The following is a 25,828-nucleotide window of genomic DNA, read 5'->3' on the forward strand; positions in this document are numbered from 1 at the left end:
AGCCTACCTGGATTCATGGGGAGAAAACACAGACCCACATATCTCAGTGGGTGAGTATGAAAATCATACTGTAATGGGAGGGGAGACATAGTTGCAGCTCCTTTTGGAAAATACAGTCTGCCTACCAAGTGCGTTTCCTGAACCAGCGTTCCTTTCTTTCCCTGTCTCCTCTCCTCCTTTCCCTTCTCCTGTCCCCTTTCCTTCTCGTTATTTTTCCTTTCCCTTACCTTTTCCCCCTTCTTTTCTCCATCTTTTCTCCCCTCTATCTGTATTTCCTTCCTCTGTAATTTTGTAGAAGACCTACTATGTGCCAGGGATTCAAAGATGAACAAGACTCAGCCTCCCAGGAGCTGATAGCCTAGTAATAAACTTCTCTGTTACCCTGAACTTTGGCATTTTACGGGGCTGCTGACATGACTTGGGCGGACCCCTTTAACTAAAATTTTGATCCTAACCTAAGCCTGTTGCCTAGACCTTAGCAGTTCTGTTCTCTCACCCAAATGTCTCAACAAGATAAAAAGGAGCTGGGTCAGGAAGAATCTGTGCTTTCCCAGGAGACCACCATCCCTTAAAGCAAGATTGGGAGCTCAGCTGCTCTGTTCAGTGTCTCTGCATGTCCATGTTGTGTGAAGGGGTGCAGTAAGCATTTGCCCACTTGAGAAGCATTTTGCGAAGAATCTACTCTGTGCCCATTAATTGATAATGCCAAGTAGTATGTGACAGGGATGACAAATACCTGGACAAGTGTATATCTCCTGTCTGTTCCCACACCAGTGCCAGACATCACTAATCGATCTGTATCTTTCCTCCTAAGCGTCTAAATCCTTCTCAACATAGCACTGGAGACACTTACTGTCAACAGATCAGAGTTCAGATTTGAGCTCAAATCTGTTTGCCATTTTTGAAAGATCAGGCTTCTGGCTGTATCCTCAGAGAAACCCTTGGGCGTAAAGTAAAATAAAAGTGGACCCATCGCTAAGTTTCCTGAGTACAATCAATATGCCCCTAGCAGTGCTTCAAGAAGGGGATGCCTAAGCTGAGGGAAGTGGCCACTGAACACTGGATTTAATCCCTTCAGTCATCCTGGTCTCTTGTCCCCTCATCTCCCTCCATCCTGCTAGAGGATTTTTCAATATAACAACCTTGCTGGCTCTCTCTCCAGGAGCCAGTGACCAAACACACCGATATGTTGGCAAGGCGCCCTTCAGGTTCATCTGGCCACCTGCGAACCTTCCAGAGAAGGAGACTCTCCCGTGCATTTTTAAGAAAGTCCATTTTTGAAAAAGTAGAGAAATCTAGTACTCACACTTCAGTATTAATTACGCTGGGCCCTAAGCCGTTGTCACCACTGTGTGCAGTTCCCAGTGGGCACCCATCACCCTGGAAGATGTGAGGTGTCCCGATCTTCCAGAGGCCTCAGTGCCACTCACCAGCCCCCGTTGTTTTTCGTCCAGAGGAGCCCATCTGTGAATTCTGTGTGTGTTGGCATCTGAGGAACAATTCATTTGTTTTGTACTGGTGTTTTTTTAAGTCCCTCGTTTGCATGTATTTCCATAACTGATGAGATAGAAGTAGGGAGTCATGAAGGATGAGCTCCCGGAGGCCTGGTTTGTTGTTGATGATAATATTATAAATCTCTACAAGTTGGGAAGAGAGAGAGGAAAATCAACAGGCAGCGATGTTAAGATCTCTTCCTCAGGGCAGCTAGGGAATGTCTTATGGAGTTTAACTCCAGTTCTTACAAATCACCCAGGTGGGGATTACCGCTTCTCAGAAGTTGGCACCCTCTTGGCAAAGAGTTTACCCTGTTGTTGCTGTTTTGATGTAGGAAGGACAGAAATAACCAAACACCTAATTGGGAATCTGAGAGGATTTCTATGGCACGTCTCAGTACCAGACCCTGTCCCGCTTTACATGTAATGATCCTCTTAATCTTTGTAACAGCCCTAAGAGGTGGGTTTTAACATCCCCATTTTACAGATAAGGAAACGGAGGCACAGAGAAGTTAAGTGACTTGCTGAAGGTCACACATGTAGAAGCGGTAGAGCCAGGGTTGGACTCGGATGTTTTGATTCTAGAGTCTGTGCTAGAATTGAAACATCGCTATGCTAACTTGCATTTCCTTGCCCTCCTCTCAGATCCCAGCCTCTGGCCCCCCCAGGCTAATAGAACTCATATTGAGGAGGTTGGGGAGAAAAAGAGCCACAGAGGTGTCAGTCAGAGTGTGGGTAAGGCAGCGAGGATGGGCATCGTGGTGGACGAGGGCCCAGCTGTCCCTCTCCCACCTCTGCTCTGTGCAGCAATGGGCAGTGAAGTGGTGCCTGGTCAGACCTGCCAAGTAATGACAAAGCAGCTCGTGCCCACATGGGCCAGTTGGCTGTTTGCAGTCAGTGGCCCTCTTGCCTCCTTGAGACTCAGTATCCTGATCCTCTAACGCAGGCAAATCCATCCGTGCAGCCAGGCAGTCCTGTATTCACAGGCACTTACTGTGTTGATCCTATTGGACGCGTCCATTGTTTTTTCCATTCACTGTTTCCATTTCCATCCCACTGTAGTCTCATGGGAGGGACAGGACAAGTGTGAGTCCCATCTTCCAGGCAAATAAACAGGCTGAGAGGAGTAATGATCTGCTCACATGTGACCATGTATAAGCTCTGACTCGTGGCCAGCACCAGTTGACCACCCACGGTTGTGAGGGTTCAACAGAGAAGTAAGACACATGGCCTGCCTCCCAGAAGTGACTGTGTGATTGTGGTGAAGAAGGGGGCTGACATTTGTAGAAAGCCTGCTGTGTGCTGGGCTCTTTCTAAACATCATCTGATTCAGTCCTTGCTCTGCAAGGCAGGTGTCATTGTCCCCATTTTACAGATGAGCAAACTCTGGTCCCAAGAAGTCATGTTGCCCCCAGGTCACAGCGAGCAAGTGGCAGAGTCAAGGGTCAGATGTACATCTGCTTGGCTCCTGGACCCATGGGTCCCCTCGGCTGGGTTGTGCCGCCTCTTCTGTTAGGCAGCAGAGAAAGATGTGGTGGCACGTGGTCACCTGGGCCACGAGCCGAAGCCCTCGGCAGGAGAGCACATTCCAGGAGAGCACTGGTGGGGCAGTTGGGTGCATGCGAGTGTGTGTATGAGTTTGAGGTAGCATGGTGTGTGAGTATATAGGAGTGTGTTACTGAGTGTGTGTGTGTGTGTGACAGTGCGGTTTGTGACTGTGTGTCGGTGTGTGTGTGTGTGAGAGCTTGTAGCCTATGTGTGTGTATGTGATTGTGTGTGTGTTAGTGAGCGTGCATGCGTGTTCACATGTGTATGGTGCACAGCTGCCGGGGGGTACAAGATAAGCTCCATGAGCTCCTGGGTGACTTTCTAACCGGTAAGGACTCCCCAGATCGGCTGGCCTCGCTCGAGGCAGCGGGGAGCCTGTGCTCGGACAGGCCGGAGCCTCTTCCATGCCCCTTGGAGAAGAGCTGGGCTGGGGATACCCTCGCAGAGTCAGAAAGCTCACGGCTGCAGGACCCTCCGGGTCTGCCAAGGCCTCGCCGTACTGTGAGAACAGCAACATTCTTCTCAGCAGGGACAGCGTGGAGCTGGAGTGGAGCGCAGGCAGGCGCGAGAGGCAGGGAGGACGGGCCCGCCCTGACCATCCGTGGGGGGTCCCACGCTCTCTGCAGGAGGAGCCATGGGGGGCACCCTCAGTGCCGTGGCCTCGCTGGTGGACCTGGCGGGGGCCAGTGACGTGACGGACAGCACCCTGGCCTTCTTCCTGACGGCGGACGTCTTCCTGGCGCTCTGCATCGGGCTCTACCTGCTGCTGCCGCGGCTGGACTACGCCAGGTGAGGCCCGCGCTAGCTCTCTGCGGCATCCTTCTCTCATGTATGCTTATACCTTTATCCTGTCTGCTTGAGTTCTTCTATCCTCTAGCTAGAGCCCATGTTCGTTTCCTGGTTTACTGCCTGTCTCCCCGCTGGAGTGTGACCTCCCCTGAGGGCAGAAATAGAGTGGGTTTTGCTCTCTGCTGTATCCCGTGCCTCGAGCTGTGCCTGGCTCGTAGTTGTTGCTCAGTAAATTGGCTGGGCCGTTGGACATGAGAAGTTGGCTTTGCGTAGCAACCCCAAGCAGCTGAGCCCCGGAGTCTGCGTGTTTTCCGTCAGAGAGGGCAGGTGGCGGAAGTGGGACCTGAGGAAGGACAATGATGAAGAGTAGCTCCTTGGGCTGCGCACCTCCCCTGCTCCTGCTCTGTGCTCAGCCCGGCCTCACGGGGCTTCTTAAAGCTCACACACCCGCTTCTCATGGGGGGCAGCACTGTGACTTATCGTAATTGTGCCCGTTCACACATGAGAAAACCAGGCTCAGAGAGGCTGAATTACTTGCCCGAGTCCCACAGCCCGTCGGCAGCAAAACCTGCACTGGAGCCCAACTCCAAACCTCTGATTCTAACCCCCGGCTCTCGGGGCCTCTCGACCCTGCAGGACCGCTTTCCTCGCCTTAGTCTCTCTCGCTCTCTCTCTCCTTCCTCCTTTTCCTTTTTTGCTTCCTGCTACTCTTTAAAAAATGACCCGTGACTTTTTCTTGCTTTTTATTCTTTTCAATGCATTTTCATAACCATTGTCGTATTTGATATAGGAATGGCAGGAATTATATTCCCCATTATATAGGTGACTAGACGGAGACAGAGAAGGCCAGGTGCTTGGCCTGTGGTCCCACAGCGTGCGAGCCACAGAGCTGGGCGAGAGCGGGGGTCCTGGCTCTGCCGGATCCACGGGAACCGATTTGGTGTGGGGGGCACTGAGCTAAGCAGTCCATTTTTTCCCCTTAGGATATATGACAGCCTTGTGCAGTTTTTACTGTATTTTCCCATTTTACCAATGAGGAAACTGAGGCTTTGGAGAGTTAACAGACATGCCCAGGTTTCTTACCTGGTGAGTCGTAGGTGGGCATTGGAACCTGGAGCCGTTTCCCGGCTGCACCATTGCCACTGCATCCTGCTGCACCCCTGGCTTGTGACGGCGAGGTCCTTCCTCACCACTGACTCCTCCTGTCCCTGTGAGAGTCGCCTCGTTAATCTCCAGAGCCCCCTGCCTTCACCAGAATCCTGAATCTGCCGGGGCAGGTTGCTCTCCCCAGTTAGAGGATTGTTGTAACTTCAGCTGGCCTCCGTGGCCTCAGGAGGATAAAAGGGGACTGAGTGATGACACCATGTACCCCAGGTGGCTACAGACCTGAGTCTGCCCACCCCCTCCCTGCCCCTTCAGGGCTGTCATCAAAAGTTACCCAGCTGTGCTCCACGATGATGCCCCTGTGATTCCTGGGGTCTGTCTGGCTCGCTGTCCCCCCAGCCCCTCATATGCTGCCTGACACCTTGTTGCTGCTGACTAAATTATTTTGAGTCGATGAACAGAAGGCAGGAGGTTCGCACTACTCCTGCTGTTTCCCTGTGTCCTGTTTCAGGGAGCCTCGCGTGGGCTGTTTACACCGGGGTGGCCAACCTTCCTTGTTTGCCTGGGACTGAAGTCCCAGGGGTTCCCAGAACTGGGAGCTTTCAGTGCTAAAACCAGGATAGTCTCGGGCAAACCAGGACAGGTGGTCACCCTAGTTTTCAGTCTCACTTAAGCAAGCCAAAATCCTTTCCAGCTGAGCACGTGAGACAAGAGAACAACCCAGGGCTATGCCAGCCCATGGAAGTTTCTATTTCTTTGCATATTAACACTTGGGTCAAGGCTTCTGGGTTTACAGAAACCCATCTGAGGATGGAGCTTTAGAGCTGTGCTCCCAGGGCTGCTCAAACTAAATCTTACTTAAAAGGGAGCCCATAGGCACTGCACCCAGGAGGGCTGGGCTAGGCTGCCCCATCCCACTCAGGAGGAACTGAGCCTCACGCAGTGGTGGAAGCTGCTGACTGCGGTAGGGTGAGATGGGGCAGTTAGATTTGGACGAACTTATGAAGAAGAACTTTGACCAGAAGAACTTGGTGGGCAGCTGCCTCAGAGCAGACTAAGGCAAGGACTTGATGCTGAGTAGAAGCAGAAGTAAGAATAGTCCTTTCTCTAAATAGTGATTGGGAAACAAGACAAGGTTTAAGACCGAAGTGCTCAGCTCAGCATTACATGGAAAAGTGATTCTGGGGAGGAGTCCTCCCACTGACTCGCTTACGGACAGTATGTAGGCTCTTAGGATGGGAAGGCTGGCAGGGATCTCAGAAACTACAGCTACAGAGCCCCTCCATTTTACAGAGGAGGAAACTGAGGCCCCGAGAGGGGAGTACCTGGCCTGAGGTCACAGTGGGGAGGCAGAAGTAGTGCTGAAACCAGAACCCAGCTATCACCAACCTGCTGTTCTCCCCGGCACCACACCAGTTCTTCTGTTTGAGATATATTAATACAATCAGCCCATGTCTCCTGGTTTTTAGGCACCCAAGGCCCAGAGAGGTTGAGTGACTCAGGAAAGGTCACACAGCAATGCAAAGAGACCCAAGCCTTTTCTACTCTGGTCAGAGTAGCAGAAATTGAAAAAATTGATCATATTCAGTGTTGAGTATATGCGGGAAAAGATACTTTTATAGGCTTATCAGTTCTTTCAACAATTATGTTTTGAAGGGTTATTGTGTGCCCAGAGATTTAGCTGGGAACAGCCAAATGTGTCTTTGCCCCAGAGAGCTGTCATCTACTGAAGGAGACAGATGATAAACCAGTAAACCAACACAATGATTATAAATTGTGGTCAGTTCTTTTTAGAGAAACAGGTGCTCTCATGGAGATTGAAGGGTTAGGTTACTTTAGTTAGGGTAGGTAGGTGGTACAAAGCAGAGATAAATTGGTTCTCCCTATCTGGAGAGCAGTTTATCAATATCTATCAAAATTTTAAAGATACAAACCTTGTGATCCAGCAGTTCTTCTTCTAGAAATTTGCTCTACCGAAATACTAGTATATATGTGCAAGGATTTATGTATAGGGACATTCATTGCACCATTATTTGTAGCAGAGAAAAACTAGAGCTAACCTAAATGTCCAGCATTAGGGGAGCAGTTAAATTGTCTATCCATACAGTGAAATACTCTGCAGCAACAGAGACAGAGCCGTCTGTCCCTGTGTGAAGGGATGGCCAAAAGATACTCTTCTTTAGGCAATTGTGTGTATACATTTATGTATAATGGTTATGCATGTAGACAGTTATATAATGTATTTATATTATGTTAGTTATACTGTTGCAAAAAGTTTTACAATATGTATAGTTTGATCCCACTTTTGCTTAAGAAACATAGCTCTGTGTGTGTGGTGTTTGCATGTGCATGGAACAATATACACCAGACTTTTAATGATCTGTATCTCTAAGGAGTGAGACCAGAGGTGGGAGGTGAGAGTTCTTGTTCTACTGTATCATTCCTCTTATGTATTATTTGGGTTTATTGCATCAAGCATGTGTTACTTTTATAATTTAAGATTTTAAATTACTTTTACATTTGAAGAATAAATGCTACTTTAGCTCCACCTCTCCCCACCCCCAAAATCAAACAAAAATAAGTGAGTGAAGACTGGATCCCAGGCCCACCATGCAGTGGTCAGTGCTGGTTTCCTCTCTCCCTGCTCATGGCACGGCCAGCACCACAGAACAATGGACTGGAGTCCAGCCTTACAGGGAGCTCCAGGACAGGAAGGCTGGGGATTGTGCAGGTCTCCCTCTGGCCACCCCGCAGCACACGTGTCATCTGAGGGCATCCTGGGGCTTAGGCTTTACATGCTGGACCTAAAGACCGTCCCCGGCCTTGTCTCTGAAAATCCCGAGTGACCCTGCTTTCCAGCCCCTCTTACCACTAGCCTCTCTCCTGCAGGTACTATATGAGGCCTGTCTGGCCGGCTGTGTTTTCTGGTGAAGAGCAGCTGCCCCAGGACCCCCCCAATCCTCCTTTGGTGGCCCCTGGATCCAGCGACTCCCAGACACCACCCCTCCGCCCCATCTTGAAGAAGACTGCCGGCCTGGGCTTCTGCATCATCTACCTCCTCTTCATCACCAGCCTCGTCTTCCCCGCCATCCTCAGCAACATTGAGTCCCTCAGCAAGGGCTCGGGCTCGCCGTGGAGCACCAAGTTCTTTGTCCCCCTCACCGCCTTCCTCCTGTACAACTTTGCTGACCTGTGCGGCCGGCAGATCACAGCCTGGATCCAGGTGCCAGGGCCCAGGAGCAAGGTGCTCCCCGGGCTTGTGCTCCTCCGGACCTGTCTCGTCCCCCTCTTTGTGTTCTGCAACTACCAGCCCCGCATCCACCTGCACACGGTGGTCTTCCAGTCTGACGTGTACCCGGTGCTCTTCACCTCTCTGCTGGGGCTCAGCAACGGCTACCTCAGCACCCTGGCTCTCATCTATGGGCCCAAGATCGTGCCCCGGGAGCTGGCCGAGGCCACTGGGGTGGTGATGTCCTTTTACGTGTGCTTGGGCCTGGTGCTTGGCTCAGCGTGCTCTGCCCTGCTCGTGCACCTCATCTAGGAGGGGCGATGGCTAGACCTTGGTGCTGTGCGATGCCTGGGAGCCTCAGCAAGATGGGCAGGAAGTGCCAGGAGGGCCCAGGCGGCGAGCAGGAAGGGCTGGGGTTGGGCTCTGCAGAGCACAGATCACACCCGGGCCTCGTTGCTGCCAGGGAGCTGGGACCAGTGCTGTCGCTGGGACCAGGTAGACATTCCAGATACTTTGACAGATGTCCTGAGACGTTTTGAGGACCAAAGACACCTGAATAAGACACAGTTACAAGTTACACAGAAAGCTCCTGGCCGATGGTTGCTTTCTGCCTGTTGTTATTCCCTCTTGGGGAAGGTGTTGCCAGTGTTCGGCTCTTGAGTTGTTACAGGGTGAGTGCCAAGACCGTCTACAGGCCCTTTGCCTTCTCCCAGCCTTGCTCCTTCCAGCTGATGGCAAGATGCGAGACTCCTTAGCCCTCCCTACCCGGAGGAGGTCCCCCTGGTGTGGCCAGTCCTCAGGCCTAAGACCCAAGCCTGTGCAGACCTCCACTTTCCACCAACCAGACTGGGAACCCCGGGAAGACAGGCCTTCCAGGAGCCCTTCCTTCCCTGGACATGGGCTCCAGAGGGCCTCCCTGCTGTACCCAGGACCAAGCATGTCAGGCCTGGATTTCAAACAGGGATGCTTAAAGTGGTCTATGGCCTGGGTCAGGGCAGGGTTTAGTGTCCATGTTTACAGTATGTCAAGGCCATTGGTTCAAGGGCCTAATAAATACCTGGGTATTTAATGAAAGCCTTATTGGTGGCTGTTTTAGGGTCTTGGCAGGAAACAGCATACTCAAATTGAGTAATTTAAGGATATTTGAAGAGTGGGTGTAGGAACCCTAAGGGGTTATGCATTATATCCCAGAAGTACTGGGCTGGCCAAAAAGTGCTTTCGGGTTTCTCCGTAAGACGTTGGCCAACCCAATAGTAAGGCTGCTCTACCCCAGGCCTGAAGGGAGGGACACGTCCAGCCTGCTGTGACCCACAGGAGGCGTGTTCCCTCCTCCCGTCCATCTCCTCTGCGCCCCTGTGGACTGAGTCACAGCCAAGGAGCAGGCGGAAGATGGAGACTGGACTGGAGGGGCAGAGGGTGTCCAGAGGGGGCCAGTAGCCCCTTCACCTTCCTAGGTTGGTTTATTATGAACATCAGCTGAGCTCTGAAGCTTAGTCAACAGAATTAGGTGTTGCTTTGTCCTGGTTTTTTCTGGACACAGTCGCATATTTTGTAGCTGTTGTTTCAAAAGGCAACCCCTCAGGTTCTGAGGCCTGCACACACTTGTGATTGCCTGACATGAGTAGTAATTTATATTTTTTCAGGTTCCTTGAAGGCTCCCGCAAGGCTGTTCCTTGAGGGAGCAGGCTGACATGGGAATCCGAGAGAGGAAGGAACTAGATCAGACCAGGAGTTTTCTCAAGAGCTGTGCAGGAAGCACAGAGCTTGCCCCGAGAAGCGGCAAAACCCTGAGAGCCGTGAATCAACCGCTCCTGCTCTGAAGCGCGCCGGATCCGCGATGTCCCGTGGACAGCTGATAGAGCTGGAAGCAGCCGGTAATCCACCCAGTGTCAGCAGCTGATGCTCCCCACCGACTCGGCTGGTACACGCTCCCTCTCTTTGGCCAGAGAGTTGAAAAGGACACCCTTGAAAGGTTTTCTGAAACTTGATACTTGGAAAAAAAAATTTATTTTAAAAATAAATTCTCCCCTCCCCTTGCAGGAAGTTGAAATCTCCCCCTTGGTTTTTTTCCACTGACTTCAATGCTGTTGATCACTTGGGGCGTCTGTCTGGGCGGTGAGGTGACGCATCTCAACCTCAGGTATCTTATCAATGGGGAGCATGTCTGTTTTAAGGTACAACAGCGGTTTGAGCTCAGGGGTAGGGACCGCCCTGGAGCTAACAGAGGAGGAGGGCTGGGGGCCTCGCATGCTCTGTTGAAGGGGGGTAGCTTTCCTGTTAGTCAGTTGATTTGGAATCAGCGTGGAGTGAATGGGGAAGAGGGTGGCCAGCGTGATGATGCAGTGTTGAGGGGAGCTGAGGAGATGACGGGCTCGCAGTGCCAGCTGTGCTGCCGCGGCCGCTGCCGGAAGAGGGGCCGGCTGCTTGGCTGGTGGGAGGGTTATCCGGGCTTTTGCCCACTTTTCTTTGTTGCTCACTTTAGTGGGCATTTTGCAAAGGATCATTCCTTCTCAGGAAGGAAGGTAAATAAAAATACATCTCCAAGTAGAGGGGCAGACAGTGGAGTTCAGTCACCCTTGTCGCCCATTTATTGTAATAGCAGCTCATGGGGCTTGTCTGCTCTGGGTCTCAAGTCTCATGTGACCCCAGGAGGCTTGTGGAACTAGCTCACGTGTTTTGGGGCGTGAACAAAACTTGCTAAAGAGAAGGGGATTTTTCAGTGAAAGAGGTGGAGGAGAATCCCTGAGAGGTTGCCTTTGTCTGGTAGTACTCTGATTTAATCCCAAGTGGCAGCTTTTAGTGCATGCCCTTGTGTATTTCCATGCCATACACGTCTTCATTTTCCTCCTTTCATTCAACAAAGACAGCTAGAGGCAGCCAATTGACTCTTTAACTAGTGGGTTCCTACATGCATGGGGACACGAGGAGGCTTGAGCCAGGTGTGGGTATTATTAGCAAAGCCCATTCATTCTGCTGTCTTCAGCCCAGTGCTCCTGAGAACACTCGGGACCCTCTAATCAGCTTTGACGTTATGTGAGAGGGGGTCCTGGCTTCTGAGACCATGGCATGCTTTACTACAGAACTTCAGATAGAAGAGAGAAAGCCAAAAGTCAGTTGAAAAATTTTATTCTACTGGAGGTTAAATTTAAAGCCCATGCTCATCTTTTTTTTTTTAATTGAATTATAGTTGATTTACAATGTGTTAATTACTGCTGTATAGCAAAGTGATTCAGTTATACATATATATATTCATTTTTTATATTCTTTTCTATTATGGTTTATCATAGAATATTGAATATAGTTCTCTGTGCTAGACAGTAGGACCTTGTTGTTTATCCATTCTAGATATAAAAGCTTACATCTGCTCACCCCAACCTCCCACTCCATCCCTCCCCCAACTGCTTCCCCTTGGCAACCACCAGTCTATTCTCAACGTCCATGGTTCTGTTTCTGTTTCATAGATAGGTTCATTTTTTTGTTTGTTTGTTTTTGTTTTTTGCGGTACGTGGGCCTCTCACCATTGCGGCCTCTCCCGTTGCGGAGCACAGGCTCCGGATGCGCAGGCCCAGTGGCCATGGCTCACGGGCTCAGCCGCTCCACGGCACGTGGGATCCTCCCAGACCGGGACACGAACCCGTGTCCCCTGCATCGGAAGGCGGACCCTCAACCACTGCGCCACCAGGGAAGCCCATAGATAGGTTCATTTGTGTCATACTTTAGATTCCACATATAAGTGATATCATATGGTATTTGTCTTTCTCTTTCTGACTTACTTCACTTAGTATGATAATCTCTAGTTGTACCCATGTTGCTACAAATGGCATTATTTTGTGCTTTTTTATGACTGAGTAGTATTCCATTGTATATATGTACAACATCCTCTTTTTTCTTTTTTATAAATCTATTTATTTTTGGCTGAGTTGGGTCTTCGTTGCTGCATGCAGTCTTTCTCTAGTTGGCGGTGAGCGGGGCTACTCTTCGTTGCGGTGCATGGGCTTCTCATTGCAGTGGCCTCTCTTGTTGTGCAGTATGGGCTCTAGGCGTGTGGGCTTCAGTAGTTGTGGCGCATGGGCTCTAGAGCGCAGGCTCAGTAGTTGTGGCGCACGGGCTTAGTTGCTCCGCAGCATGTGGGATCTTCCCAGACCAGGGCTCAAACCCGTGTCCCCTGCACTGGCAGGCGGATTCTTAACCACTGCGCCACCAGGGAAGTCCAGTACCACATCTTCTTTATCCATTCATCTGTCAACGGACATTTAGGTTGTTTCCGTGTCTTAGCTATTGTGAATAGTGCTGCTATGAACATAGTGGTGCATGTATCTTTTTGGATTATAGTTTTGTCTGGATATATGCCCAGGAGTGGGATTGCTGGATCATATGGTAGTTCTATTTTTAGTTTTCTGCGGAACCTCCATATTGTTTCCCACAGTGGCTGCACCAACTTACATTCCCACCAACAGTGTAGGAGGGTTTCTTTTTCTCCACACCCTTTCCAGCATTTGTGACTTGTAGACTTTTTAATGATGGCCATTCTGACTGGTGTGGGTGGTACCTCATTGTAGTTGTGATTTGCATTTCTCTGATAATTAGCCATGTTGAGCATCTTTTCATGTGCCTATTAAGCCCAAGCTCATCTTGACCCTGTGTGCTTTCTGAATGAAAGTATCTAGTTTCTACTTTACCAACATCACTTCCTTGGTGGCAGCTTTGTCAGTCGGTTATGCCTGCGGTCTGAGTCACTGCTGCTCTCCACCCGTTGGCTGGGGTCAGCCCAATTTCCAATCCGGCTTTGACCCAGGCAGAATCCCACAAGGAATTTCAGCCCCACGAGCCGGCGGAGGCAGGGACTAGCCACCTGGCCACAGACCCAGGGTACTGGGCAGCCTTTCCATCAGCTGCTCAGACTCCTGGCCCACTGCTCCCTGTGCCAGATGCTTTATCTGCATTATTCCCCCATCTGTAGCTGAACACAGTGAGGCTCAGAGAGGTTAAGTAACTTACCCAAGATCACTCAGCTACTAAGTGCCCTAGACAAGAAACCTAGGTCTTCCTGAACTCAGAGGTCCTCACCCACCCTGCCCTCATATTCCCATATTGAACCTTCATCTTCTCCTTGGTTCTGTCACCCCTGTTTCTCACTCACGGATTGCTGGAGTGTTCTTCTGAGTAGATACAGTGCCCAGAACCCTGGCCTAGTTGATCTGACTACTGCAGCTGGCCAGACCCCATACTGGACTGGGCCCCCATGGATGCAGACCCTGGGCCACGTCAGGCTCACCACTCTGACCACTCCTTGTCAGGCACGGCATCTTGGGCTGCTTCCAGGCCTGCTCTGTCCAGTCCATTTCAATCCCCAGCCCCTGCCCTCCTGGTCCCATGTCCCCATCTCCCCCATGCCAGCCCCTGGTGCTGAGGTCACCCCAGCGTGACTGCTGCTGATGGACCCACCAGGCACTGGTTGTGTGAGTTATGAAGCCACCCTGAGCCAGTTTCCTCATCTGCAAAGTGGGTGATAAGTCCAGGAGTTGTGACTACCCGCGGTGCCAATGAACTACCCCAGGCAAACCTCATGGCCAGGCAGAGCTGCATCAGCTCACAGCGTTTGTAACAAGGTGACTCGAGGGCACAGTGCAAACCCTCTGCTCCCGCCCAGGAGCTGGCCATGCGGGAGCTAGAAAGGCAGCATCAGCCTGAGAGGACAACCTCAACGTCAGGCTGCTGTGGGCTTGACTCCAAAGGAGAGCAATGATGACGGCCGTGCTCTGTGCCCCACAGGAGTCCAGTCAGCTGACCCTGTGCACCCCACTGAGAACAGTTCCTGCCCTTGACTGCAAGTTAAAGGGAGATCGGGGTCTGCAGCTTGGGATGGGGGAGTCAGTCATAGCTTCTGATGCCCGGCAGAGGCTGGGATTCTGGTTCTGCCGCCTCCTAGCTGGGTCACATTGGCCCAGTCTCGCTGACACCTTCTCACATCTAAAATGAAAAGTCTCTCAAGGCTGTTGGAAGGATTAAATATGCCCCAGTATTGTAGGTCAGAGTACCTAGCATATAGCAGATCCTCAACAAATGTGTTTTCTTCACAGTCTTTGCTGCTGCCTGGACAGTCTGTTGCGATGCCCAACGCCTCCCCCATGGCGGGCACCCTGTACCCAGTGCTCAGTGCCCACCCTTTTTCTGGTCCGCAGGCCCAGCATTTGTCTGGGCTAGCACCTCCAATTCTGATGCCTGCTGTTTGATGCCCAGGCCCCTGCCTGGGTCATGCCTGACCTGGGGCAGGCAGTGTGCACGAGGCAGAAAGCTGGAAATCCAAGACCGCAGACCAAGCTCTGCCCCTCGCTCTGATCTCTGGGCAAAAGCCACTTCACTTTTTTCTAAGCCTCAGCTGGAAAAAATAGACACCCCAACACTTACCCTGCCTTCCTCGTGGACATGTGGCCAGGTACCCAGATGCCCTTTAGAAAGGGCCATCTGGTTGTGTCCAAAATGGTTCCGAGAGTCTGCGCCCTGGAGCCAGGACTGTCTAGGTTTGAGCCCGCACCACTTCCTAGCTGCACGACCACGGGAAAGTTCAACCTGACTCTGTTCTCTCAAAGACAACGGCGGTGATTGTAGTCCCGGCCTCGCGTCTGGTGGTTGTATACACTGGATGGTAACCAGGAATGCGTATAAAACATTTAGAGTTGAGCCTGGTGCATAATCAGTGTTAATCACCTCCTCCTAGAAGGCTGTGTCTTCAGACCTTTCCTGTTTACCTGACGCTACACTGTCAGTACTAACCCACTGCCCTCGTTTCTCTTCCTCACTGGATGCTGGGCTGGCCTCCGCATCCCAGCTCCTGGCCCGTCCCCTGCACCAAGTGCTGCCCATAGTTGGGGCCAATAGTCTGCTTGGAGGAGCTTCCCCAGGAATGTGGCTTTATGGTGCTGCTCACCCAGTGATGTTTTTAATAAGGGAAAAAGAAGAGAAAGGGAAGGGAGGAAGGGAGGAGGAAGGAAGAGAAAGGAGGAGAGGAGGATGGGCTTGGAGTCTGGGGTCTGCTCTAGGCTGCAGGCAGGTTTGGGAATGAGAGTAAGAGGGCATCATTTACGTCTCTTAAGTGCAGAGTTCTGGGGAGATTCCAGCTGTGTCCACTGGCTCTGTCTGGAAAGTACAGATGCTCTTTTCCTTTTCTCGTCGCCTGCTTGTTTCCCCTGCCCACCTTTTTGGTGGAGGCAGCTGGAAAGGCATTTCTCGCCCATGGGATGACACTCTGCTTTGTTATCCCCAGGCGGGGTGTGGTGCCTTTAACCTTGGAAGAGCACTCGTCGGATAAGGTGTTTCTCTGCTGGGCGATGTCACAGACCACGGGTCTAAGGGAGACTCTGTGAGGCACTGGCCTGGCTGAGAGCCTCTGAGCAGGCCTGGCTTCTGTAGCAGGGCAGGGCACGGCCTGCATCACAGTAAAGGAGGTGCTGATTACTGAGCACCCACAATGGCTAGGCTGTGCCATGTATAAGAACCCTGCCAGGTGGGGCTGGCATCCCATTTCACAGAGAGGGAAACTGGGACTCGGAGGGGTTAAGTCGGCGAGAGGCTGAATTGGAATTCAGACCAGGGCGGTGAGGCTCTGAAGCCTGTCTCCTCTCCTCTCCTCTCCGCTGCCTTAGAAGATTGAGAGGGCACTGCCAATTTAAATGGTTTGCAGACCTGAGGAGCCCCGGGCCACATGCTGGGTGGGCGGAATGGGGTTCCAGGAGGCTGGATTAAGCTGTCCAGTGTGAGTGACAACAGGCACCCAGCCTGCCCTCCGTGCCTCTCTGGGATTTGGTGCGGAGTCACTGGTCTTCAGTAACCAAGGCTACAGTCTTCATGGGCGCTTGAACCACGAGCTCACCAAGCTGAAGGCAAGGTTTACAGAGGTGTGATAGAGGCAGGAGCCTCACTGTGTGGACCTGACATGTCAGACGCCTTGCGTGTATCCGCTCCAGGGTACCAAGGAACCAGGGGGCCCATCTTCCCAGACACAGAGCAAAGTGTGACGTCCTGGGATCACCACACCTCCTATCCCTGACTTAAACACACACCCAGAGCTGGGAGGGGCCCTGCGGTCACCGAGTCCACACCCTGCCTCTTGGCAGGGCGATACTTGGGTTGCTCTAGACCGGCTGGCACCAGGCCTGTGCTGCCCTGCAGATTCTTCCAGATGGAGTCCCGGAGCCCCAAGGAGATTGAGCTCTTATTTTGGAAACAGCCTCATGTTCCCAGCACACCTCTCACACACTTCACTCTGGACAGAAGAAGGACATGGGATCTTTTCCCCAGTAGTCTCACCCGACAGCATCCATCCCTGCTGCTCTGGCCCCAGTCCTGCTCTCTGGAGTTTAATGAGGGTGGAACATCTAATGCGCCTGGACTTCTAAGTCCTTCCTACTTCCTTCTAAGACTCTTACCCAGGTCTTGACTGGAGACCTCTGGATGGAATGCGAGGCTCACGGAACCCTGAGATCATATTCGGAAGTTGGCGTGCTTGCCGTGGACCAAGGAGCCATAGCTTCCATCAGTTGTCAAAGGGGCCATGTTCCAAGGCTTCAGAGCCCTGGGTGCCTGGCTACAATGACCTGTCCCATCCGATGGTGTCCCTGTACTGGGCACAGTGCTGAAGGGCAGGACTCTGGAGCCAGGCTGCCTGACTTTGAATCATGACTCTATCTCTTACTGGTGATTTTGGGCAGGTTTCGTAACCTCTCTCAGTTTCCTTATCTATAAAACAGGGTACCTGCCCTCATGGGGTTGTTGTGAAGATTAAATGAGTTAATCCACATAAAGTTCTTCATCTGTGCTAAAGTATTACTTCTCCCCATCACCCTGTGAAGTCAAGTCAAGGGTGATCCTCACCCCTCTTCTGTTGAAGAACAGTGGAGACTGTAACTGAGGAACAGAGCCTCTGCCTGCAAATGCAGCAGGTCCCGCCGGCTAGCCAGTGAGGTCACTGCAGAGAGGAAGTTGGCCTGTGACGCTCTCAGGGGTGGGAGGGCTCCGTTTAGGGAAGCTGGGAAATAAACTGGATCTGCCAACAGTTTCAGTCACAGGACACAGGAGGCTGGAGGGGGCTTTAGGTATGAGTCAGAAGCCACACAGCCGAATGGGCCTGACACCCTGGCCTGTGAGCAGCTCCATGATGGCCTCCTTGAGGCCACCCTATCTAATCTGATTTCCAGAAAAACAAGAGCTACCGTTTATCCAGCACTATGAGGCAAGCATGTTAACACGTGATCTTAATCCATTCAATCCCACTATGAGGAAGTAGTATTATCCCCAATTTATTGGTGCCAAAACTAAGATTCAGACATAGCTGCTAAGTGGCAGAACTGCGATTCAAAGCCAGGTCTGTCTGACTCCAGGACTCCAGCTCCTAAAGATTTTGACAGCAGCAATTCGCATCAGAATCACCAGAGCACTTGAGAGACTGCAGACTGCTGCACCCACCTGCAGGGATTCCCATTTCACAGGTCTGGGGTGGGGCACGAGAAGGCGCATTTTTTAACAAATTCCCAGGCGGTGCTGATGCTGCCGGTCTAGGAACCCCACTTGGAGAACCAAAGGTGCTGGACCACCAGAGACGGATGAGGGGCTGTCAGGAGCTGATGACCTGGCCTGAGCAAAGAGAGAGCAAGGGCTCCGTCTGCTCCCGTTCCAGTCGGGGGCTCAGGACTGGAAGGTCTTTAAAGTGGCAAACGCATTGTGGATGCTCGCACATCGTTCCTTAAGCTGATCACGGATGGGGCAGAGACTGTTTAAGTGCCAAGCTCATCTTCTCCACCAGCCCCCAAGGCTGGCGCCCCGTGGCTTTACTCCTCAGTTGCATCTTTCCCACCTGCTCCCTTCACCATCAGTATTCAGGAGGGAGGAGGGAGTGAGAAAGGGTAGGGCCTGAGGGCTGAGTCAGCCCCTGCCCACTGCTTGGAGTTGCAAGTCCGGGTGGGGGGGGTGCAGGGCCGCCTCCTGCTAGGGGTGCGGTCACGCCTCCTACCTGTTCTCGGGCACCCATTAGCTGCTGAGGTGGTATTAACTGTTTTTCATTTTGCTGAGTCTTTGCTGAGACTCAAAAAGGGAAATGAGCCATTACCAGACAGCAGCCCTTTTTGAAACAGAAACTGAATTGACTGCATTTTCTAATAACATTTTGTGAGCTAAGAACGCAGAAGTCTGGCCTTGCTTTATCAAAGTCGTCTTTCAGAAGTAGTTGTCTCTGGCTCGCCTTCTGCTCACACAGTTCTGTGAGAAGGGGTGGGAAGGGTCATATGCCCAAATGTGCCAGCCTGTTAGTGCCACACCAGCTGGTATTTAATGGCTGATCCATAGCCTCTTGTGAGGATGTCAGGAAATCCCCCTTTCCTTGCTTTTTGCTGCTCCAGACCTTTGGGCTCTGCCCTGACGGGTAAGGACTAACCAGCTCAATTCTTGAAATAGAGAGCCAGTGTGCAGAGCTCACAATCAGGGGACTTTGGGCAAGTCACTAACCTCCCTGAGCCTTAGTGTGCTTACCTGCAAAATGGGGATATTAATCTTGCATATCTCAAAATCCTGATCGGGGCAGAGTGCCCTGTAAACTGCAAAGGGTATACAAGATATTAGCTCTTGTTGTTATTATTAAACTACCTGTAGGTCCATTTGTAACCCCATTCCATGGGGCAAGGAATCTGCAGATCTAAGGGGACATGACAGCCTGGAGGTCACACCTCTTCCCCCTTCTGGACCATCCTCTGGGTACCCAGGATCCCTTGCCTAAATGGGCTCAAACTGCAACCAGGACCTGGGCAGGCTCTTTCCTAGGTCCATCCCCCCAAGGGCAGACTGCTCGAGGAACTTCTAGATTCAAGGGATGGCTGTGTGCAAGTGGTACTGAGTTGGGACATATGGGTTGGGGTAGCCACATTGTGCCTAGGAGACTTCTCCAGGTGTGGGACAGAGCCATCACATTCCAGAGTCAGAGAATTCCAGATTCAAACCTTCTGGGTTGTTATAACAGTGTATGTGTCAAGGTAGGAGGGAGAATATATTGTATTTAAGTTTGCTACCTGATTTATAACTAACGTATTGAGACACATGGTATATGGGCCTCCATTGGTAGTCTTGCCCCGGGCCCACAGATGTTCCTTTTTATTACTAGAAGTTTGAATTCCACTTCCTTTGAGCCAGGTCAACCTCTTATTTTCTTCATTGAGTCTATCCTCCTATTTCCTCTTCTCTGTCTTTCTAAATATTCAAAGCCGTGCCTTATTAGAAATGTAGCCAGGACTAGTAGAAATTCGTCGAGATTCCAGGGGCTCCCTTTCTTCTCTTCCTTAAACCATTTCTCACCCCCTAGAGACACACAGGACAGACCATGGGCAGGAACATGAGTCCCCTCGTCGATGGCTGGCCTCCTTTTTGTCTCCTAAGCAGTATCTAGACAGTGGGTGTCTGTACCACTTCAGGGTATGAAGATAGAGCTCCATGCCGCTGCCACTATGGTAACCCCTAAACCATGGGGACTAGACGATTCTAAAAAAAGCCATGGGCTCCATCCTGGGGGGTGGGGGAGGCCCAAGAAGCCTAGAATTTTGTACAAGGAGCAACTATAGGAAGAGGGGTCCTGCCTGGTCCTCCTGCATCTCCATCCTGGAAGGGTGCAGGTCCTCAGGTGACAGAAGGGGCGAAAGTTGGTTGCTGAGAGGTAGCAGCCGACAACTGCACGCCATGAGTTGAGGCCCCATCAGGTTCCCCTACCTCTTCCTTGGCTTGCTGTTGCTGGTGTCATTATCCACATTTTGCTCCATATAAAACCCTTTCCCAATGTCCCCTTTCCTATTCAGATACCCTTTGGCAATGCAGAGACTCTGATGCGGAAGTAGTTGGTTGCTCTGACAGGAAGAGTTGCTCTTTCCCCCTTGCCCTCTGTGGTCCTGGGAAGATGCAGACAGTAGTCAGACAGCCTTTGGTACACATCAACTTCTGCTGAACGGCTGTTTATCTCACCTGTGCCTGAGATGGCTATATGTAGAGGAGGAAGGGCGAGGGGAGACAAGGCTTGCAGTGGACCCGCTAGGGGCTATCTCCCGCTCCCCACCTGCCCCACAGACCCTGAGAGAATCAGCCCAAATGCTGGCTATTAGACAACTCCAGGACTCCACTGTTTTTCCAAGTGTTGAGAGTGAACTATTGGTACTGTGCTGGGTGAATTTAGGTGCCATCCAGCAGAGCATTCAACAACACAGAATCTCAGCACGGGGAAGTTCTTCCCTTTTCAGTTCTTTCAATCCTAATTATCCATAGGAGGAACTTTCAGTTTAATTTGTGAGTATCTTCAACACCTCGCTAAAACTTGCTCTTCTTCCTTTTTTTTTTGCGGTATGCGGGCCTCTCACTGTTGTGGCCTCTCCCGTTGCGGAGCACAGGCTCCGGACACGCAGGCTCAGCGGCCATGGCTCACGGGCCCAGCCGCTCCACGGCACGTGGGATCCTCCCGCACCGGGGCACGAACCCGTGTCCCCTGCATCGGCAGGCGGGCTCTCAACCACTGCGCCACCAGGGAAGCCCTCTTCTTCCTTTTTAACAAAATGAGATCAGGCCTCAGTTCAAGGTCTTGCCCACTAGAATTGAGAACAATGGTTTGTTTTTATTTGTATTTCTACTTAGAGCTTCGTACCTTCTATTTATGACAGGTGATTATTGGTTTGCTAGTGAAGTAAAGATACACAGTTTGCTTTTTAAAGAAAATTTAAGTAAAGCAGCTGAGTTAACGAGTATCAAATTTAAAAGATACAGGTATTATTTGGATATGGCAAACATCATTCAGTTTTATTATTTTAAAGGCAGGGAAATTGAGACCCAGGCAGGAGTCCCCAGAACCCAGGATGGGTAAGTGTCTCTAACATTTAGGAAGGACACAGACATCTATCTTCCCTGAAAACCATAGACTGTGTTCTGCTTGAAGGTCACAGGCTAGGTAAGGCCCCCTTCTAAGTTCAGGCTCGCATTAACTCCTTTTGTGGGTGGTGTTTTCACTACTTCCATTTTAGCCAATAAAAGTGAGAACTTCTGAAGTTACTGATTGTCCCTTTGAAACTCAGGGCACAAACCTGGCTATTTTTGGAGACAAAGGGCTTCATCCCTGTAGCTAGCAGTGACTGGTAGGGAGGAGAGGAATGAGATAAAAATAGAAGTGGAGAGAAGTGTTAGGTAGAAAGTAAAAGACACAGCAGCTTCAGCATTTTTAAGGACCTGAAACTCTGGAGTGGGGCAGCTACATCTCCCAGACTGTCCCTGTCCTAAGTGGACAAAGCAATATGTCTCTGACAAAGCTCTGGCCAAAGTCACCCTTTCATGCCAATATGACTGTTATTACTTGTTACCATGACTGTGATGATTTGACCACTAACCTTGCTTGAGCACTTATTAGGTGTCTGGCACTTGGCTAAGATGTGACATCCATCCTCACAAGAAGCCTTTAAGTTAAAACCTTGGCCTCTGGAGCTGCACTCTGGGTTGGAAAACTGGCCTCTTGGAGCTGTGTGACTTAAGGCAAATTAAATCTCTCTCTGAGCCTCAATTTCCTCATCTCTCTAAAATAGGCATAGTAATATACCTATCTCTCAGGATCAGAATGGTTCTATAATAGTATGCTTATCAAGGGTAGAAAGTAAGCAGTTATTAACAATGTCACATTATTAATCACTATTGATACTAGCACCAGGAAGACAAAGCTTCTGATAGTCATTCTACCCAAGGTCACAGAGCTGAACCAGGTTGGCTAAATTGGTGGGATAAGTCCAGGAGTGTTTGGGCCTCCGGGCTTCAGGGCCCAGAGCTGGGGTGGCATGGCAGGGGCTACTGGACAGGGGCCCAAGCCGCCCGGTGGGTGCTCCAAGCGGCCTCCAGGACCCAGACCCATTTTCTGAGGCTCGGACTGGCCGGAGACTCAAACTGCTGTTACCTGCCAGGCGGGATGCGGCGGATCCTCAGCCCCACGAGGCCGTCTCGCCTAGCGACAAGTAGGGATGACCGGCCAGCTGCTCTCACCTCGGCTGGGAACCGATCCCATGCCAACCCTTGAAGCACAGGCCCAAGCGCGCCTTCCGGGAGCCGCGGGGCACACCGGGAGCCGGTCCGCGCAGCCAATCCCCGCGCGGGGCGGTGGGGGGGGGGGGGGCAGGCGGCAGTTGCCCGGCAACGGTGGGGGCGCCCAGGCGAGGGCGCGAGGCCTGTAAGGCTGGGCGAGCAAGTGTGGAAGCCGGAGAGGTAGGTGACCTGCAGATCCCAGAGGAGTCTGCTTTTCCAGTCCCCAGTTCCTTCCCTCCTACCTGGACTTGAAGGAAAGAGATTATCAAGACAAATGATAAGAAGCAAGAATAAACCATGGGAACTAATAAAAAGATATTCATATTGATTGATCACGTACTGTGGGCCTGGCTCTTTACCGGGATTATTTCATTTGATCCTCATTTGATCTTGCAGGGAAAGTACGATTCCTGGCCTCATTTTGTAAACGATTAACCGGAGGTTTAGACAGATTAGGCACCTTGCCCAAAGTAACTCAGCTAGAGGGTAGCAAAGCTGGAATTTGAACCGGGTGGTCCTGAACCCAGGTGGTCTGTGTTCTTACTGAGTCAAGCAGTGGACACCCATTTCAATTCAGCAACAGAAGCTGCTATAGGCCTACCTGCAGGGGCCAATCCAGGCTTTCTGGGTCCTGAAGCTTAGACAATTGGGGGGCCCTCTTTAGGAAAAAGAATAACAAATTGCAAATATAAAATCAGGTAGAAAAGAAACTTGTTTAGAATGTAAACAAAACACTGGATAATTTTACAAAAACACCTGACCATGTGAATGTGTTGCTAGGGCCCTACACAAAGGCATCCCTGGCCCTTAGCTCCCACTGAAGTCCTTTATTCAGACGTCAAACTACCTTGCAGGCTTCTCTGCCCTTTCCCCGACTACCCTGCATCCCAGCCACAGGCCCTCCCTTGGCTGGGCCCTGGCAATGGGGTTTAGTAGGGCTTTTCTGGCTGTGGCAGCAAGCTTGGCCTGCCCAGTGAGCAAGCTGAAGTGCTAGAGAGTTAACGCCCTTGGTTGGAAGCAGCCCTCAAACACCGATGGACCCAGAACTGGTAACCGTTGGCAGTCAAGTAGGATCACGCTAAGAAATCTTTTATACCAGTGGTTCTTAGGGTGTGGCCCTGCAGCGCTTAACCTGTTAGAAATGCACACTCTCAGATCCTACCCTACACCTACTGAATCAGAAACTCTGGGTGGTGGGGCCCAGCAGTTGGTGTTTCAACAAGCCCTCCTGGAGAGCCTGATGCACGCTCAAGTTTGAGAGCCACTGTTCTACCACACTGTTTCCCAGAGTTCCCTGTGGCCTGGAGCTCCCGTGTCTACAATGGTAACCTGCTCAATAATACACCTTTTTTTTTGTCTCCTTCCTTTGCTTGTCTCATTTCCTCACTCTTCAACTGGGGCTTCCTAGGATCATCTCCAATAAACTACCTGCACTTGAACCCTTGTCTCAGGTCTGCTTCTAGAGGAACACCAGCGCAGGTGAGAACAGGAGGAGGTGTCACTGCCCAGTGAGGCGGAGGATGGTGGCTGGCACCCACTGGATGGAGGCTGAATGTTCTGCTAAATGCTTTGCTTTCATTGTCTCATTCCCCACCCCACCCCTCCATGAGGAAATTGGGGTCGGAGGATTTAAGTGGCTTTGAACCCAAGGATTTGAACCCAGTTCTGCTTGAGTCCCAACGGTGAGCTCCTTACCCACAAGGGTAGAGGGCCAGCCCACATTATGTTCACCTGTCACTGCTGCTCTTCTCAGGGCAGTCAGGAGTTCAATTTTGTCACGAGACCTGCTACAGTCTCCGACCTTTGGGCACAGCCAGAGTGCCCACCGTGGGACGCTGAGATGATGCGTGCACTGGCCTCACGGAGGGCACAGCTGGAGAGGCTCCCTCACTCCAGTGCTGAGGTCCCTTGGGTCCAAGGCTGGTCCCTACGCCTTCCAGCCCGCTGCTGTGCCCAAGCATGTGCCCTTAACTCAGAGCTGGAGGCTTTTCTGTCACAGATACTGACATCTGGCCAGCTCTGCAGCTGAGGGTCCTACTTGTGGGGGCGGTGGGGAAGGGTGTGTGCAGACCCTTGAACTCTGCATCCTCTGATGTTAGAGGCCCTAGGCCGCTTGGTTCTGCACATTTCCAGGAAACTACAGCTCTCACTCCCATGTCACCTGCCCTAGCCCTCTAGGCTTGTACCCTCAAGAGGAATGGCCTTGCCTTCTCTAGGCCCACAGCACCTGAGGTCCCAGCTGTCTTTCTTGTTAACAGTTTCTCTCCACTCCCTCTACCTGTGATCCAGGAATGATGGCTGTGTTAACAGGTGTGGGGTAGATGGGGTAGATGGGGAGATGCCGATGAGAGCACAGAGTCTTTGGCTCTGCTGCTGACTTTGGGCGAGTCTTTTTTTAACTCCCTTTTTCAGCCTTGTTTTTCTCATCTGTAAAGTGGGGAGCCCACCTCCCCTCCCTCGAGGTTGTTCTAATGACGCTCACAGGAGATAGCAATGCACACATATGACACAGGCATGAGCAGTGTTGGGTGCAGTCTGCACCTGGGGCCTCCTGTTCCTTCCATCACAACGAGGAGGGACCTGGGGGCTGGTCTTGTGTTCTCCAGGACCCTGGTCTGCCAGAAGGCTGCCGGTGATGCCCAAAAGGTAGAGCTCTCCCCAGGACACTGCCAGCCCTCCCTTCAGGGTGGAAGAGACAGAAAGTCTTACCTGGGCAATCACTAGCTTGAGGATGTCTCAATGCCTCACCCTGCCAAAAACAGACACCTGGCTCTCCAGTTGAAATCAGGTCCCTCTATAATAATTTCTCACCACATATTTGATTTTCCTTTGTGGCAGTTATCATGAATTATAATTATTTATCTGCCTATTTTTAGACTTTAAAAAAAATTTATTTTATTTAATTTTTGGCTGCATTGGGTCTTCGTTGCTGCGTGCAGGCTTTCTCTAGTTGCGGTGAGCAAGAGATACTCTTGGTTGCGGTGCACGGGCTTCTCATTGTTGTGGCTTCTCTTGTTGCAGAGCACAGGCTCTAGGTGCACAGGCTTCAGTAGTTGTGGCACACGGGCTCAGTAGTTGTGGCTTGTGGGCTCTAGAGCACAGGCTCAGTAGTTGTGGCACACAGGCTTAGTTGCTCTGCGGCATGTGGGATCTTCCTGGACCAGGGTTCAAACCTGTGTCCCTTGTGTTGGCAGGCGGATTCTTAACCACTGCGCCACCAGGGAAGCCCTAGACTTTTTTTAAAATGGAAAATTGTGAACAATTACGAACGAAAGCGGAATAGTACATAGACCTCATGAACCCATCACCCGGCTTCAACAATTGCCAACTCGGTGCCGGTCTTTTTTTTACCTCTACCCGCACTCACTCCCCCTCCCTGTATTAATCTGAGGCATCATATCATTTCATCTATAAATATTTTGGTAGGTATCTCTGAATGATTAGGGCTCTTTTATGAAATATAACCACAATGCCATTATTACACTTAAAACGATGAGCAACAATTTCTTGCTATGTGATTATTGTTGAATGTTTGTGTCCCTCCACCAGGCTGGGGGCTTCATGAGAGCTTTCTCTCTTGTTCTTGGCT

General features: G+C 51.2%; 2 protein-coding genes across 4 annotated transcripts in view; both read left to right on the top strand.

Moving 5' to 3' along the window:
- SLC29A3 (solute carrier family 29 member 3) overlaps window positions 1–10,206 on the top strand; it is a 41,745-nt gene extending 31,539 nt beyond the window's left edge. For all 3 annotated transcript variants that reach the window (XM_049697305.1, XM_033434166.2, XM_033434167.2), the window contains 2 exons: window positions 3,668–3,830; window positions 7,824–10,206. In XM_049697305.1, coding sequence (XP_049553262.1) covers window positions 3,668–3,830; window positions 7,824–8,475 — 815 coding nt within the window. In that variant the 3' untranslated portion in view covers window positions 8,476–10,206. The remainder of the gene's footprint in view (window positions 1–3,667; window positions 3,831–7,823) is intronic.
- Window positions 10,207–10,346: 140 nt separating this feature from the next.
- The window catches only part of LOC125960983 (cadherin-23-like), a 360,246-nt gene continuing 344,764 nt past the window's right edge, over window positions 10,347–25,828 (top strand). The window contains exon 1 of the mRNA XM_049696875.1: window positions 10,347–23,718. The gene's annotated coding sequence lies outside the window, so the exon portion shown is untranslated. The remainder of the gene's footprint in view (window positions 23,719–25,828) is intronic.

Source organism: Orcinus orca, chromosome 14 (assembly GCF_937001465.1).
Source record: "Orcinus orca chromosome 14, mOrcOrc1.1, whole genome shotgun sequence".
Classification (NCBI taxonomy): Eukaryota; Metazoa; Chordata; class Mammalia; order Artiodactyla; family Delphinidae; genus Orcinus; species Orcinus orca.